The 17,272-nt window shown below is 37.7% G+C and overlaps 1 protein-coding gene across 2 annotated transcripts; it reads left to right on the top strand.

The window, feature by feature from the left end:
* Positions 1 to 6,418: 6,418 nt before the first annotated feature.
* On the top strand, positions 6,419 to 15,686 carry RB195_008932 (uncharacterized protein; the record flags this gene model as incomplete). 2 transcript variants are annotated; one of them, XM_064195688.1, is made up of 15 exons in its annotated part: positions 6,419 to 6,463; positions 6,581 to 6,665; positions 7,058 to 7,140; positions 7,269 to 7,397; positions 8,585 to 8,734; positions 9,117 to 9,280; positions 11,397 to 11,554; positions 11,657 to 11,859; positions 11,923 to 11,978; positions 12,040 to 12,126; positions 12,198 to 12,323; positions 13,178 to 13,285; positions 14,365 to 14,485; positions 14,544 to 14,660; positions 14,760 to 14,867. In XM_064195688.1, the coding sequence occupies 15 exons, from the start codon at positions 6,419 to 6,421 to the stop codon at positions 14,865 to 14,867; spliced, it is 1,740 nt and encodes a 579-aa protein (XP_064046833.1). The 2 variants fall into 2 exon arrangements, with proteins under 2 accessions (XP_064046833.1, XP_064046832.1); XM_064195687.1 differs by lacking the exons at positions 9,117 to 9,280; positions 11,397 to 11,554 and adding an exon at positions 15,576 to 15,686 and having other exon boundaries at positions 8,585 to 8,738; positions 14,760 to 14,846.
* Between the last annotated feature and the right edge of the window lie 1,586 nt (positions 15,687 to 17,272).

The raw sequence follows: 17,272 nt of genomic DNA, 5'->3' as shown, positions 1-17,272 counted from the left end.
TTCCGAAGAAGTCCCCATGGATTCATGCGTTGTGATCGTTCCAATCCGTTACGATATCACTTTCATATCAATCTCAATGTTGCAAATCAATCTATGCGATCTCTTCGGCATCGGCGCAATTTTCGCGCTCGTTGGGATATTTCACATTTTCCATCGGATCCCCGATCATTTATTTCGTAGAGGGGTGAATTTACGGGAGCGCTGAATACGGTAGGATCGAATATTTCCATGAACTTCCGTTTGATAAATACCACTGCAGAATTCGATGGACACATCTTATATTTTTTTATTCTGGCGATCTTTGACCCGCCTCTATGTACTCTTTAAGGTGGTTGTATCCAGTTTCATCCACCAAAGATTGGGTGAGAAGTTGTGCTTAACCATTTCACAAATGAAGTAGTTTTCTCATCCATAAATTTGTTCGTACGTTGAAGTTAATCCACTCACAGTGGATACTAAAATCTTGTAGCTGTTGTAATTTTCAATTTGTTTCCTCCTATTACCTCCGCTCCCAACGATTCCTTCATAAATTCGTTTTCATTGACTTCCAAAGTTTGTAAGCAAGTATTCTCGACTGCCGTCTGGTCTAGATCGTGGTGCATAAGTTGTTTAAAGATAACGAAGGTAGCGAACCCTCTTGTTCAAGGTCTAGGTTATTTAGGTACTACCATACGTTCAAAGCGCGATTTTCTCCCCCCTGGGATAAATTGGTCATCCAAGCTGGGGGTACACAGATTGACTAACAAAAAACGTTTTGGATAAGAGAACGTTTTAGCTTCTGTAAGTGAATAAGGACCTGTTCAACGGCCACAAAAAGGACTACGCCATTTTCAGAAAAAAAACATAAAGAGTGGAATCTTTTCTTTTAACTCGATCAAAATATGGTGTCCTTTTTCTGGAGCACCATGGGCGTATATGAACAAATAAGCAAATCATGTTAATAAATATATAAAAGATAAATAAGAATAAATAATAAGGAAATCTTCCAAAAGATTGAGAAAAGTAGGATAATCGAGGATGAGGGGGAATTTTCAAAGATTTTTCAAAAGTTTCAATTATTTTACTTTCGAAAAATGAGGGATCGTGTATAGAACACCAATTTATTCAGGATAACCAAATAAATCCCTTCAATATCCCGTAAGTCTTCGTTTTTATTGTACAGGTATATACTTACTAATTGTTTTGAACAATAAACAAAACAAGAACGCCAGTAAACAGGTCTTTATCCTTAATTCGGACATTAGTGTCGGAAGTGTTTATTTGGTACATATTTTAACGTACTAACAGAACATAAAAGAAACAGAACAGAACAAAACGTATTGTGCCAGTTTTCCCTTATGTGAGAATCCTAGGAAGAGGAATCGAGGCAACAGCGACCAAGTGAAACTCGTTTCCTCAGCTACAATGAGATAAGCCGATGAAAAATGAGAGCCATTAGCTCTAATGGAACACGAGAACGTGGTTGCTGGGGGAAGGAAATCATTCATTTCATCATATCATCATCCACAGCTACATCCTATCATCCTATCAATGTCCGGCTATCGAGGTCATCCAACAACGAAGCCGAACAACGGCGGACGCGTAACCGCAGCAGCGTCATGCATTAATCAGTCGACGCTCATGTTTTTCCTACTTACCATAAGGATTAGATGACTTTCGACTGTCCAAGCAACCCGTCCACCATTCCTCAACTGGTTCTAACCTCGTCGTCGACCCGCTTTTTTCTTTTTTGATGGGATCGTCGGCTGCTTGCTTCTGTTACTGTTTATGACTCGTCTTCTTACCAGATTACAATTACATCAACATCCTCTTTCTGTCGTGTTTCCACGCTAATCGCTAAGTTTCTTAATGCGCTAACGCTAATTTGGAGAAGTTCAGCCGTGGATTACACTTTAAATCCACTCTTTTCACCTCTCACAAACTCACTACAACACTTTCTTTTTTCTCACCGATTGAATGAATAAATAGATTCAAGTCTCTGAGATCTACATAAATATCTACATTGTTGTCTCCTCCCTCCCTGAACAATTCCAGAAATTCACACTCTCATTCCTTCTGCGCTCATCCCTTCAGAACTTTGACCTATTTCATGTAGGTCATAAGGACCAAGAAAGGGCACAATTCCTACATGGAGTTTTGCTTTCTTGAGCAATCCTCGATTTCTCTCCTTCAGTCTCTTCCACTTCCACAAGATCCATCCAGAGATCCTGGTCGTTCAACTCCTAAAATGCAGCTAATCATATTCGATCAGTTCCATTTACGTACGTATGTTCCCCCTTCACCACACCGGTTCTCCGGCGTCAACCTTTATCGCTGAATGAACTTCATCATTGATTTATATCATACGGATATGTATATCTGTAGTCTCGTCTACGCTTCCAAAAACTACTTAACGAAATTCCAAAAATTCTCATAAATTCACAACAACACTTTTTCTTGTTCACCTATTGGACAAATAAGTAGATTCAAATCTTTATGATCTACATAAATATCCACATTGTCATCTTCCTATGTGCAGAATTCCAGAAACTTTCACTCTCATTTCTGCGCTATGTACTTAAAAACTTTGACCTACTTCAGGTGCAGGTCATTAAGGGGAAGAAAGCACGATTCTTACATGAAGTTTTGCTTCCACAATCACAAAGTTTCGATCCTTTTTGTTTTGGTTTTGTCTCCCTTAATGATTTCATTGGGGCGAGGTGAAAAGAAAAGAGAGGATTTCTTTATTCCGTTGATTTTATTATTTTTCTCTTCTACCTCTACCCGGAAAACAAAAGTTAAAGACATTTGAGATATGGTGATCCTTGTCCTTTCATATGTATTTTTACTGATTACTGTCAAAAACAAGCGACGTATTCATAGATCAACACCAATTTCTCTCGCTGCGATGCGTTCTGGATATTTGACATAGAAGTCGTATGAAGGTTGACGCCGAATAAGTGAAATTACATCCGTTCTAATTAACAGCCGATAATAACAGTTACAGTCTATCAGAAGTTCTATTCTCAACGTTCTTTTTTTTTGGAAAAAAATCAGAAGGTGTGATTAGGAAAGAACGAACATATTTTTTTGAAAAAAAAAGAAATTAGAAGCTGTTATTAGGAAAGAACAAAATTATATGTATCATTATTGTATTATCATTTTGTGGTAGCGATCATAAGTAATGTGAAAGGTAAACGAGACTATCTTTGGCGGATTCATTTCCTCTAGAATAAAAGAAATAGGGAAATTTGCTGTGTTCAGACCTTTTCACCTAGCAGCTGAGAGCTAGGACAGGATAGTTTACAATACCGTATCACAGTGGAACTTTTCCCACAACTTCCCAGGTATTTGAAACATCAGAAGCCCTCAAAAGTCACTAGTTCACTGAACATCCACGAAAAGCTCATCCGTCGAAATGATTTGCACAAAATGAGAACTTGCATCGGTGTTAAAGCAGCGAGAAATCTTTTCCTAAGCTGAGCGATGCTGTTTTAAGATGTGTTGTTGCAATGTTATTATGGTTGAGAGGGAAGGTGCAGAGACCAATGAATAAAATATGTATGTTAATTTTTTTTTCAAAAACCTCCAACGTATAAAATATATCCTCCCTCTGTTCTGCTTTCATTTTACTTCAGACAATCAAAATCACTACATTTTGTTACTGTTTTTTCTGATCTTATTTAAACTCGATTATTTCATTATTGAACAGGAAAAGTTGCTCCACAATGATCTCGCCTTTAGTCCAAATATAATAATAAAAAGATTTAGTTTAGTACTAAATACAAAACGATTTTTATTCGCAGTTAACCATGGATCTCTAATTTAATTTATAAGTTTTATTAATTTAATTTAAATAAAATCTAATTTCAAGTTCTAGATTTCAAACCCCACATACATAAGAACAACGGTAAGTAAGATGAGTAAAAGCACGATTTCATATATGAAAGCCGCAGTTATTCCCTTAGCTCTGAAAAAAAAAAACCCCAAGAAAGGGTTCCTTCTGTTTATTTCTTTTCAATAAATTGCAGTGGAATTATCGAATGCCAGCTCCTTTTAATCTTAGAAAATTTGAGGTTACCTTGTCTTTGTATGATCGTTGAATGACCTAGCTCCAGTGCTGACCTGTGACCCCACCATTCCGCTTTAAACATTTGTTGGTAATTTTTTGAGTGATCAATTAGAAAGTGAAGGTATTGTAGTCTATGGTAGTCATATTTCTCACTAGCGGAAATTTTTCAGTTCCCGCTAGAGGGTTTTATTTAAAGTTTTCGCTTGGGTTCGCTTATTAATTGCAGTCGTATGGCTGCAAACGGGTATTATGTATTTGGATTAAAAAATTAGAGTAAGGCGCTTGACGTCGGCTAATCCTCTAGGGATAGGAGATCCACCTAATCTCTGAAATTTAACTTCAATTCGTTATCGTTTTTTTATCAGATTTATGAGCGGTTATACATTCTGTGCAATAACCTCCGACTCCGAACTATCCGAACAGGAAAAACCTTGGTTGGCCTACGGCGGTTCCGAACCTTCCACGAGACAGTCGCAGTTGAACCTCTTATCACTGCGCTATGACCATTTAACTTTTTTTGCGATGTGAGATGACAGAAAATTCACTGATCGATGTATCCTATCAAGGTGCATTTACATAATAGCTGCAAGATATACCCGTAGATGGATAATTGATATCCAGTTGATTAGTATCCGGCTATGGCTTTGCGAATATCCGCATTTTTCAAAGATAATCATTTTGTCAATTACGACTCCAGGAAATATGACACAGTGAAGAAATTTAAAAAGATCTACGATCTGTTGTTTTCGATTATCATATAAGCCAATTAATCGTGCAGAACATAAGTACTTTGGAAACTGCTGGAAGTTTTTAAATTCATCAATTTCTGCAATGTCAGTCTCTCCTTCCGTGTGGAATGTCTATCTTCGGATCACGTTGAACGTACTTCTTTTCTGGAACCCTAACTTCAAGCAAAGAAGAACTGGGAGGTTGTCGGAATCTCGAGTACGACCTCCCGTACAGCTCTAGATTTTCGAATATCCAGGGGCCATACTGACGTGAATGTCTGTAACGTTACACAAATCTAGGGGGGTTTATTATCAAGCATTATTGAGTGCCAACTCATTAAAAAGCGTTAAAATTCCGAAGAATGTGGGTTGTTGTAGGGTTGAAGCGGAGATTTCCTAACCTTTTGAAACTTACAACTGCAAGTAGGAACGTCAAACGTGGTCCTGCAAGGATTTTTAACAGCTCTACTTTGAGCAAAATCTTTTCAATTCTTTCCTTTTGCATCGCTATGTTTTGAATAATTTTTTTTGGAAAAATCTAGAAAAAAAGTATCTATGTAGTTGTTCTGGAATATTTTCCTTAGAGGCAGCATATCACGAAATTGGCAATAAAATGGGATCTCTCCAAGAAAAGGTAGAGTTACGGTTGTAAATCATGAGTATCAGCGCCATCACGCTCAATTCTCCTTAATTGTCCTGAGAAAAGGAACAATCAACATGTGCTGCTGACGGCATCTCTCCCGCACGGTGGCAGGTGCGGCGCGTATGTATGTGCTCGCATACGTGGCACGTTACTAGGTGCCTCGTAGGAAAATTCGATGGACGAGAACGCTATTCAATGGCCGGAAGTTTTTCAAGGCGATTCGAAGGAATTGTATGTGACGGTGCTTATATTCGTGATCTACAGCTCTAACATTACAGTTTCGTGGAAAATTTTATGATTTTTTTCTTGACATTTTCTGATTTTTTTTTGGGGTGCTGCTTTTAAAGGAGTGACCAGTTCCCTTTCATAACGAATTCGTTCTACTTTTCCGCAAATTTGATCCAATTGACGTAGAATCAGGATCCTTCGGTAAAAAAATCACTACGGATAGTTGCCTGACGTGTTTCATGTGGTTGTTCCACAATCATTTCGATGAGAAATGACGGACAGAAAGGAAAATTGGAATCGCGAAAGAATTTTGCATTAGAATTGTGGCGATTTTTGCCTATTTTACGATTTTTGATAACTTTTCACCAGGGGTTTTTCGGTTTCCAGTTGTTGTCGTAACCTCTGAGCCAATATAATAGAACAGCCTACAGGGCTGAAAAATAAATAAATAAATAGATGAATAACTTTCAAGAACTTATCCAGAGTTGAGCTGCTCTCTTCAAATCGTGTACGCATTTTAAAACATTTTTTCCTCAGCGAAGTTAACTGACCTCACGCAAATCTCCGTGTTTCTTCATTTTTGCTCAAAATCCCTCATATTTCCTCCTTTCCCAAATATGCAGTTCGATGTTCTTTAATGTTCTTCTACTTATTTTTTTCATATCTATTTTTTTTCAGCGATCAACACCTTTTAATTGATTTGTGAACTGTACGGGATCCACAATGAGAAGGTCATGAGCTAGGCTCCACTTCTTGTCACGGTCACGTATGCAGTATCCAAGAAATGCAATGGTTCGCAGACATCATATTGTGGTATGTTTATTTTTTCGAGATTTTTGAGTTGTTTTCGCATTTTTCTGTAGAGATTTTTTTTTGCTGCGGATGTGGATTTTTTATTTCCTTAAATTCTCATAGTTATGCTTTTTTTAGAGCATTGTATGGTTTTTGTACCTACTGCTCGCCTCATCATCCCATCCTATAGATAACGGATTGGTCGACTCAGAGCTGATACACGGTGAGTGGGACGAAATTATGGAATTATATTAGGTTATCTCTTAAATAGTGATACCATCATCATAAAAAATAATAAATCATAATAATGGATCATAATAAGATTTCTTGCGGTACTAGGGGAGTGCCTTTCGTCAAGGTTACCATTTACTTTTTTCATTTTTTTCAAATTCACAAGTAAATTTTCGAAGATGGGCTCTAGAAATCTATTATGAGGATGAAAGGAGATTGCAGAAAATGAATAATAATATATCCACGACGAGAAAGAAAATCTCCTGTTTATTTTAATTTTAAAAAGTAAATAAATGGGTAAAAATTGCACTATTTATTTATTTATTTATTTGACCCAATATTCTGCGATAACTCACTGGTTACCTGACGGTCATATGTTTTTAGAGTGCATTACTAATAAATCTGTTGATCTCCTACTTATCCTCGATGGTTCTGGATCCATTGGTGACGATACTTTTCGCAATCAGGTTTGAGTCCTTCTTTTACGAATTGTTGGAAGTTTTCCGTTAAAGAATGGAAAAAATGACAATTCTATTGTCCATGAATTCTTTTCTAATGGAAAAATGCTGCGTTTCCATGATCCTATGTGTTACAGATTGCGTTCGCGATGCATCTTGCTCAACGACTAAACGTTTCGAATGAGGGTAGTCGTATGGCGATAATGCAATTTGCTGAAACTCCTCAGCTGGAGTTCACCCTCAATCAATACACTCATCCAACTCAGGTACAGTTGTTTTCTACGTATGAAGGTACTTAATACGGTGATCAGAATGTGAGACCGTGAGACTTTTCAATCTAAAACTCCCAGCTTTAGCCAAATCCATGATTTTTTCTCTTATTTTGGCACAACCTTCACTGACGTCTGTGTCAAATTTCATGACAGGACCGTCAGATGTTAATGAGCTACGATTGTTGACGTTTACCTTCAGAAGTTCATTTTCTGATTTTCAGCATGGGGAAAAAATTCGGCAAAGGAGCTGCATTAGTTTTTGTTTTAAAAAATAAATTAAAAGCGTACCCTGCGTGAAACAATACGCTGTAAGAGGCCACTTTTTTTGGGCAAACAACTCTTCGTTTTGTCATCGCCGTCATCGCGATAACGCGCAATCTCACAGGTCTTCGGTTGTTCGCGACTTTCTCGTCAAAAATTCCACTCACTCGTTCCAAAATCCCCCTATTCACCTGATTTGCCTCCGTCTGATATCTGTCTGCTCCCAGAACTCAAAAAAATCACTTCATAGTCATCATTCTCACTCAACTGAGGAAATAAAAGCGGCTTTGAAGAGGACGCTGAAGGTCATCCCGGACATCAAGTATAACAAATGTTTCGAAGATTGGAAGGAGCGTTGGTATAGATGTATTGCTACCGAAGGAAATCACTCTGAAGGAGATAAAACAAATTTTTGCAATGTACTGTTTTTGTTTCATTTGAAAAGTCTTACTAATTTTTGATCACAGTACATAGTATATACATCGATGGTGACTGCAATGTGCATTCCTCTTCCACCTGCTTTTTGCCGGTCCCAGACATGAAACTACTTCTCCGCTTCACCGCTAACAAAACTATGAAAACTGTTTCAAATTGTGTTCGTTCTAACAGAGAGGGAGCAAGAAGCTGCGAGACAGAGAGAAGTTACATGAGCGATCGCCTAAGCCAAAAAAAAAATGAATTTTTTAGCAGGCAGCGAAGACTGATTAGCAGTTTTTGCTGAATAGCAGTGAAATAAATATTTTGGCTTAGAACGAATTTAGTGAAGAGCTATGAACCCACTTTGTTAAATTACAGTACTTACAGACTGCCATCTCTGAGAACAGACTTTTACATCCTTAAAAATAGCAAACAGAAATCTTAGTTTTTTTTTCATTGTATCTTCATTACATCATTACAAATTATTGTAGATGCTATTTCAGCTTGAATGGGCAATTCAACGAATAAATTTCCTCTCTGGAGCGACAAACACTGGTTTAGCGCTAAAGTTAGCATTACAACGGGGATTCGAGGGTGCCCGAGGTGGAGACGTACCACGTGTTGCCGTAGTGGTTACCGATGGACAAAGTCAAGTAGGTTCTTTTCTTTGTAAGGAAGAAGAGTTATAGTTAGAAAATTGTTCTCATCAAATTTCGATAGATTTTTATTCTTCACAATAGTCGAATAACCATGGGTGCAGCTGCACAGTTGACAGGAAAAGGGAGGTTATATGGTTCTTTTCTTTTGTAAGCAATTTGAAAAGTTCTTGAAGATTTTTATTGCCCATAATAATCGAATAACCATAGGTGCAATTGAACAGTTGAGAGTAAAAAAGAGGTTGTACGCTTCTCTTCGACTAGGGACAGCATTAACCAAAATTTCGATTTTGAGTCCTTTACAAACAATCATAATTTCCACGGTGCAGTTTCTAGAATAAATGGAAAAACGCGGGATATTTACCTTGTGTCTATCCAGGAACCAGATGCGACAGAAACACCCGGAGGTTTCAGTTTACCCGACGATACAACTCTTTACGCCGATAAGAACTGTGAAATGAAAGCTCGTAATCGTGTTTTCATCGTTCAGGTTGCAGAGTTGCATCGCACAATGGCTGAGACTTCTACTTTCTGGATCTGCATGTGGCCTTTCTCTCTTCTTTTTTGCCATCATTTTTTCAAAACTGGATCTCTGAGCCCATATCCGGTGTCAGGGATCCAGTTTTGAAAAACCTTTCCCGAAAGATAAGTATGATGCAAACGAAACCATTGATGAAAAGTTTTTCGTATTGTGCTACACAATATTATTTAATTATTTTGCGGAGCCAAACTCGGAGCACTTCGTTGCGGGACCTAGCCGTTTTTTTTTTTGGAAGAAATATTTTCAATGTTTAATCGAGTAGTAATATAAATGTGGGATAAGTTTGTCCACGGACAAATTTTTATTGTACAGAAATTTATCCAAACAAGGTACATTTTTTTCTCCAAACCACGTTTATCCAATTGAAATTCGTTTTTGGATATGGGCTCTGGTCACTGCCTATTAATGGGAAGAACTGAACATCACAGAAAATTTCGTGGATCCTTTCCTTAATGTTTTCGTCCGAACAACTCCGGATGTTCATTGTGGTAAACCAGAAGTAGTTTTAACATCGAAAATGAATGTTTCCCGATTAACCTACATGATTAAATGGGTGAATCGTTTTTGGGAGAGTAAAAAAACTAGTAATGGCCTTGTCACTCTCATTATCCGTAGAATAAACTAACTTTTTGTAGAATTTCAGACACGGTTCTTGCATTGTAGGACCTACAAAAGAATTTTGAATTGTTGAATACGGAGTGGCCACTCTTAGAAGTTTTTTTCCGAAAATTTTTAGCATCGACAGACTGGAAATTATTTATCTGTTGTAGTTTTCTTTCTCAATGAGTTCCATTTGAGAAATATATTCTCATTTTCTTTCCGGAGAAAGAGGATTTTGAGCGTTTATTGAGAATTTCCCTGTTATTTCTGTATCACAGCAATCATAGATGTCAGCTATTTTTTCCAGGACGATGTTTCGGAACCAGCACAATTACTACGGGATGCTCACGTAATGCTATACGCTATTGGTGTTACAAATCTCGTTAATGTACATCAACTTCACCAGGTATCATATCATATCGAGTTTCATCAAGAATTCTTCATGGGACCATCCATATTTACTTGCTTTGTACTGAACTCATGGGCGAATTAAAAAAAGTTTTGGCTTTGTTCTTAAAGGCATCACCCCACGAATCTGAGGTGGTACGGATTTCAGGTGGAGTATTCCTATACGGGATCGTAGATTATGGAGAGCGGTGTGGTTCCGTCCATTTCTTTCTAATTTCCGTAAAAAACGGCCAGGAAGATACGTCTTCGGGCTTCCGGCGCACTATTTTCTACAAGGAGTTCGACTGGAGCGCGCCAGCCTTCTGCACGCGCCGCATCTCCCGGGCCGTTTTTTACGGCAATTAGGAAGAAATGGACGGAATCACCCTTCTCCCTACAATCTACTATGCCGTATACGAATACTCCACCTGAGATCCGTACCACCTCAGATTCGTGGGGTGATGCCTTTAAAAAAACCATTGGTTAAATTCATTTTTCCAATTAAGTGCTTCAATGGTTCACAAAAAAAATGGAGATTATATTAAGCGCCAGTAATATGATTAATATATCATTATAGTGAGTCAAAACAAATTTTCTTCTCTTTTACTGACAATAAAAATTTGTCCGGTGCTCCTCACGACGAGTAAACCAGGTCATTCTCGTCATTCTCCTCTTCCATTACACAAAAATGACATTTAGACAGAATGACATGAAGAATTCAATTTTTTTAGTACTATATAAAAATATAAAAAGCAAAGTATAAAATAATTGATCTATCCACTTGGAATGTGCATGCGTTCGACGTTTTGTGATATTGACGAGGCGATAACATTAGAAAATAAGAAAATAACCTTTATGTGGGTGGTGCAGTCGGTAAGAGGTTCCGCTGTGACTGCACAATCAATCGTTGGTTCGAAATCGCCCTCGTGCCAACTGAGCTTTTCCTCCCTCTGGGGTCGATTGGTACCGGGATTGTCTGAAACTATAAAAAAAAACACTAATTGATACATCGGCTCTCCCCCTCCCTTCACCCAAGTGACTTTATAGGCTAAACACACGTTTGTAAACCCCAACCGATTCTGAATTGAAGTGAACGCGTTGGCGCGTCCCAAGCGGAGTGATTTACTCCAGACACATTGTGGATTTCTACTTTGTCCGCTCTCTTACTAATTTGATCGTATTTCCGATCACCGGCAACCCTGTAAGAGTTTTCACGGTCGAATCGTTCGAACAACTTGACAAAGCGCTGGCGGATTCGCTCACATGGGATATGTGCAGGACAGAATTCCGTAAGTTTTATTTGTTCCAAAAACTCCTTTAATTGCGGAAAATGCACTTTTCTCCTTACCTATAACCTTATTTTATTGTTTTTGGTAACTGGAAGTTTTCAGGTCCCGGAACACCGGACATTATTTGCGGCCCGGATAAAATTGGTGTCCGAGCATCGACAAAGAAACCATTCGACGGCTACGTGTTCGTCATGGACCATTTCCATGAAGAAGAATGTCGAGCCGGACCGGAAAAGTTTCCGGATTCGAAAAGCATAGGAATTGCTGTACCCTTTAATGCGTGCAATGTGCTTAGATATCGATCGGTCAGCGGATTTTTTTCCTGCGCTCCATTCCAGAAATTTCCTCCTGAGATCTTCCTTTTTCAGCTGAATCCACGAGGGATATTTGTAGAAATGACCGTAGTGTTCATGTTTCATACATTGTAGGTTTTTCTCGTTTGATCTTCGCCCGTCAATCAATCGATAACCACGGTTCAATTGTAGATTCATGACAAAAGTTGATCAAATGGTTAAAATTCAATGTTTCTACATGGAAGCGGATAAAAGAGTGACTGTGCCGCTTTCAGTCAGGTACGCACGCGTCCGTAAACTCACTATTATAGTTTAGTACCTATGAAAAATCTGTGTTTTCTCTGTTACAGTATGATCACCACTCAATTCCGTGAAAAGATGTATCAAATGCCACAATGCTCCTATACATTACGAAAAGGTGGTCCTGATGGGGAGATTGTTCGTTATGCAACGTTAGGAGAAAGTGTGTACCACCGGTGGGTGCCCCTTACCTCATACTGTAATATTCACCAATTCATATACGGTAATAGTTATAGTTTCTGGATGGGAAGCAAAAAAATTGAAGAATTTAAGTAACGTGTTGAAAAAGGTGGATCAAAATATCCTGTGGATAAAATATATGAAAATAAAATAATATTATGAAAAGAATAATAAAATAAGATAATGAATAATAATAAAATAAATAATAATGGCTAAAACATAATAAATAATAAGAAACAATAATATAAATAAATAACAAAATAATAATATAAGTAAATAACAGTAAATACAGTAATAATAATAAATAATATGGAATATAAACTGAATAATAAGTTCAAAATGTCTCGAATCACAAAGAAAAAACGAAAAGAACACGAATTTTGGGTAGTTTTTTTGTGGGTATTTCCTTGTGAACAAATTCCGTGTTTACTGAATACCACTAAATTATAAAAAACAATCTTCTATTATTGTAAGTGTTTGTTGGTTGGTGGTCAACACACGTATTTCTTCGTTTTCCTTGCAAATTCCTTCTATTTCCATGGTTTATAGACTGAGAATTTTTTTAATAGTTCCAAATAATCTTCGAGTCCTTTCTTTTTGAAATCTCAGGATTGGGAAGTGTATTAATTTTTCCTGGTTATCGTAATGGGGTTTGGTGGAACTTTATTATTGGTCTAACGTTTGGAAAAAAATCGTCTTTATCAAAGGCTAAATTCACCGACTAGCGGAGGACCAACAATAAAGTTTTATGTAAACCTCATTTACATAACAAGAAAACATAAAAACACTTCTAAGTAATGCCAAATTAAGTCACTTGATGGGAATTGACTACCCAGATTAAATTTTGCAGTTGGGAATGCGTGGAAGTCGAGCAGAAGGACACATTCGGCATGCTGGTTCATTCATGTTACGTCGACAATGGGCATGGCGATCGAGTGGATATTCTTAGCGAAAAAGGGTGAGCTTCCTAAAATAACATTTATTCCATCGCGGAAAATCGCTGTATTTTTCTTAGTTCCACTAACTAGCCACAATTACTAGAATCTATACTCCGGGAAAAAACGACAACGGAACGGAAGGAAACCACCTAAGATACTAGAACTTCGTTGCGGAAAGTAAGCATGGGGTCTACAAGTTTTTCGCCTAAACATAACGCAGTCATATCAGGCGGAAGCGATTTGCGCAGCCGGTCCTGAGCAGAACCACATGGGTACTGAACATAGCCGTAGCCTCTTTTCCGTTCTCCAGGTTAAAAACTGAAATTCGATAGAATTCCATACGTGGCTTCGCCCGTGCAGGGAAGTGGGTCCGTCTGGCAGTTACAAGATCCTGCACGGACCAGTGAGGTCCCGCCTCGGCTGCTAGATCCACCGCGCAAAGCTTCAAGTCGTTCTGATCGGACTACGCCAGCAAAAGTACTTACCCTGAGATTCTGCATCACCTTTGCCAATAAGGGCTACCGTAAACCATTTTTCATTCCTATATTTTTCTCTAAACACTTTATAAAGACTCAAACTCAACGAAACAATTTATAGCTTTCGATTTACCGTTCGTGCAGAAGTACGTACGCAAAAACGTTCAAAATGGGTACACACTCTTTTCTCATTGATATCGTTCGCCACAGGTTTGAGTTTGCTCTGCCTCTTCCCTGTCTTGCTTCGCAAAACGCAAAAAAAGATTTTCTTGAAAACTTACGTGAGGACTTTTTTCATCCAGTACGGAAGTGGCTAATACGCTGCTATGTCCTCAAAGATTTGCCGGAAAGAAATCCTGAAATCCTGCATCTTGAAAAATTTCTCGCTACACAAATGAGTCAAGAAAGGCCACAAATAGGCGGAAAAAAAGTCGACCACGTCCATCATTAGAAGAATGAAATCTTCAGCAATTTGATGAGGAAGTTCCGAGATCGACGATTCCTGGCTGAATCTCGAAAACGATCGTAGGGATATGACCACCACAATTCTCTCTGAATCGTGTAAAAACTCTGCTAAGATCAGCGCTACTTCACAAATCACCTGCTAAGGCAGACATTTTTAGTTGTGGCCTGGATGCAGTTCTCTTATCCACACCGGATTATGACAGCTCACTTCGATTAGCAACAAAACCGTACCATGTCTTTAAATATGCTGATCGCCCTGTTCTACAATTTCAATGTCAGGTGAGATCATCTCAGCCAATCATCGCAGTGGTTCTCAGGAAAACGAGAACAATTTTAGGTAACGTTGTGCCTAAAATACGATGGTGGCTGTGATGGAATTACTCCACCGAAGAACTGTCCATCGTTACCGGGCGAAGATGGTCATCATCACCATCATCATGGAAGACGAAGAAAAGTGAGTCATTCGTGCAAGGGAATTTTAAAACTATTAGGTTTTTCTGATTATTTTTGATCATTTGGGTTTTTATTTTTTTTACGGCGCACATTTTTTTAGGCTAGAGAGGCCGATGGTATCGGCACTATTGATCTTTTCACGGATTCGTTAACGATTGTGGACCAGTTGCCTTCATGTCCTACCTCGGTAATATCTAATCCACTTTAGATGATAGCAAGTAAACACGCTATGTGGATCTTATGCTATACAGTACACTGGGTAAGCAGTCACTGCCAAGCCTGTTCAACCGGGCGAGAAAGGGCGTGCGTCGCGGTAGCGTCGCGTGCTCGCTCGATTGAACACGGCGGTGACTAAACGTCTTACTCAACTTTATATACAATACCTGTACATCTTCATACATTGTAGATTTTTCTCATTTGATCGTCAATCAATCGATAAGGACGGTTCAGGAATGTTCTGAAAAATGTCTGATAATAAGATCCAAATTTCTTTAAAGGCGAACAAAAGCAACGTAGTCGATAAAGGAAGGAAATAAAAAATCGTAAGAGAAATTGATAGAGCTGAATCCTTGGAACGCTCCCAAATATTAGGCCCGGTTCAGAATTTCGAAAAAACTAATGAAAACAAAAACGTTCAAAAAACCAATGGAAGTCTCGACGAACAATATTCTTTTCCCAGGTTTTTTGTTTGGTTGTTTAGTTTCAGTAGGTTTGTATAGTTTAATTTTTTTTCTATTTTTCAAACTCATATTCAATTGTCGGTGTCTTTCGAGGGTCAAGGTTCCTAGAAACAGCACATTGCTCCAATAAACTCACTTTACCTGACAAAATCGTTTATTGTTTTTTTTTTGTTTGCACCCATCTCATCATCACAATTTATTTATTAGTTATATTTCTATAATGTGTATATTTTCAGATACCTCCGATCAATTCTCTCATCATCCTTGCGTTCACAATCGGTAACATAATCATCTCAATTCTTACCATTCTAATTTGGATCTTTGTCCTCAAAAATCGTCAAAAATGATTCTGTATGGCTGATAACATACGTGTAAAAATTAATAATTACTTACTTACAGAAAATGATTATAGTTGTGATTCTAACATAACTGTATGTATTAAAATTCGCTTAGAAGCGTAATTAGAAATATGGAGCGTAGCTCATTAATCTCCATTACTGTAGTTTATTACATTACTGTAGCTCATGTGAATTCGGAAATATTCTTTCCAAAAATCACTATGTTTCCTTCACTTCTTTCACTGCCACTGGTACCATCATCGTTTTCTTCAGTATTTTTGTGCAATTTGTTGACGCTTTCTGCCTCATAATCGTTTGATTCGGTAAACAGTTCATCTTTTTTCTTTTTCCTGCTTTATATGAATATTCTAGAATTCATTCAACAGAATATAGTTTTTTTTATGAAAGAATAAATGTTTCTTCTCTTTGTAGGTTATAAATTCAAAAAATTCTATCCTACACTACCATCTCCATCGAAAATCAATGAAGAATAAATATTTGGTGCCCCGTAAATATCCCTTCTTTCCGGAGTGACTCTTTTAATGCGACCGGTATTAGCATAACTTTTGAAACAACTGAATTTTGGAAAATAAAGTAAAAGAGGGTGAATCTATGCGAAAAAGGGAGTAGGTCTAAACCCCAATCACTATTCTTTGGTTCGAATAAAAATAGAAATGACCATCCTCCCCGGCTACTGATGGGAGATCCTCATATGGACAGATCCTTCTATTCTATTCTTGTTGATGGATTTTCCGTTGTTTATTTGTATTCATCCTTGCCACATTCTTCTGGCACACCACTGAGCATAATAAATGAACAAATAAACAAATAAACAAATAAATATGAAACTTTATATTCTAGAAATTCATTTGTAGCCAATTTAAAGACATCATTCGTGGATTTATTTAGATGGAAAGGATCCGGTAGCTCTAATTTTTGTGACGGGAGCACATCTCTGATTTTTCCACAAAACCTTTTACATTCTCAGGATTCACCTACAGGAGTGGAATGCGTAAAAATTGGAACAATGTTGAAATCGTTGGAAGAAGCGATTTTTGTAAATTATTTGTGATAAAATCTATTTCACGAGCTTTTAATTCGTTACTAAGATGGGTGGAAAAAGCTGCCTATTCGAACAAACTGACGGAAGCCTCTGATTTCTGGACTTGTAGATGATGTTTGCTCATTTGTTTTTGCTCATATTTCGCGTTTTCGCCGTCATCCATAAAAAGTACATTACAATATCTATGAACTAGGGAAAGTGCACAACGCTGAGAATCTTCCAGATCGCTGTCTTTAACATATTGACGACAATACCACGGATATTTTGATGTATGCGAAAAAGCGTAGTCACGCACCTAATAATAAGTTATATCTACAAGAAAAAAAAGGATATAGAACTATTTAAAAAAGGAAAAGAGCTGGTGCGAAAATTCTACCATTGAGACAAGACAACACAAGTGGAATGCAAGAGGTCGAAAGTAAAAGGCCTAGGAGTCAAAAAATAAAAATCTCTTCCAATGTCTAACGAAAATTTTGGATAATCGCGCAGGATCTAATATGTAAAGTGAATTATGGGCTCATAAATAAACGAA

The sequence above is a fragment of the Necator americanus genome, chromosome III (genome assembly GCF_031761385.1).
Source record: "Necator americanus strain Aroian chromosome III, whole genome shotgun sequence".
NCBI lineage: Eukaryota > Metazoa > Nematoda > Chromadorea > Rhabditida > Ancylostomatidae > Necator > Necator americanus.
This window is presented reverse-complemented; position numbering and strand designations above follow the sequence as displayed.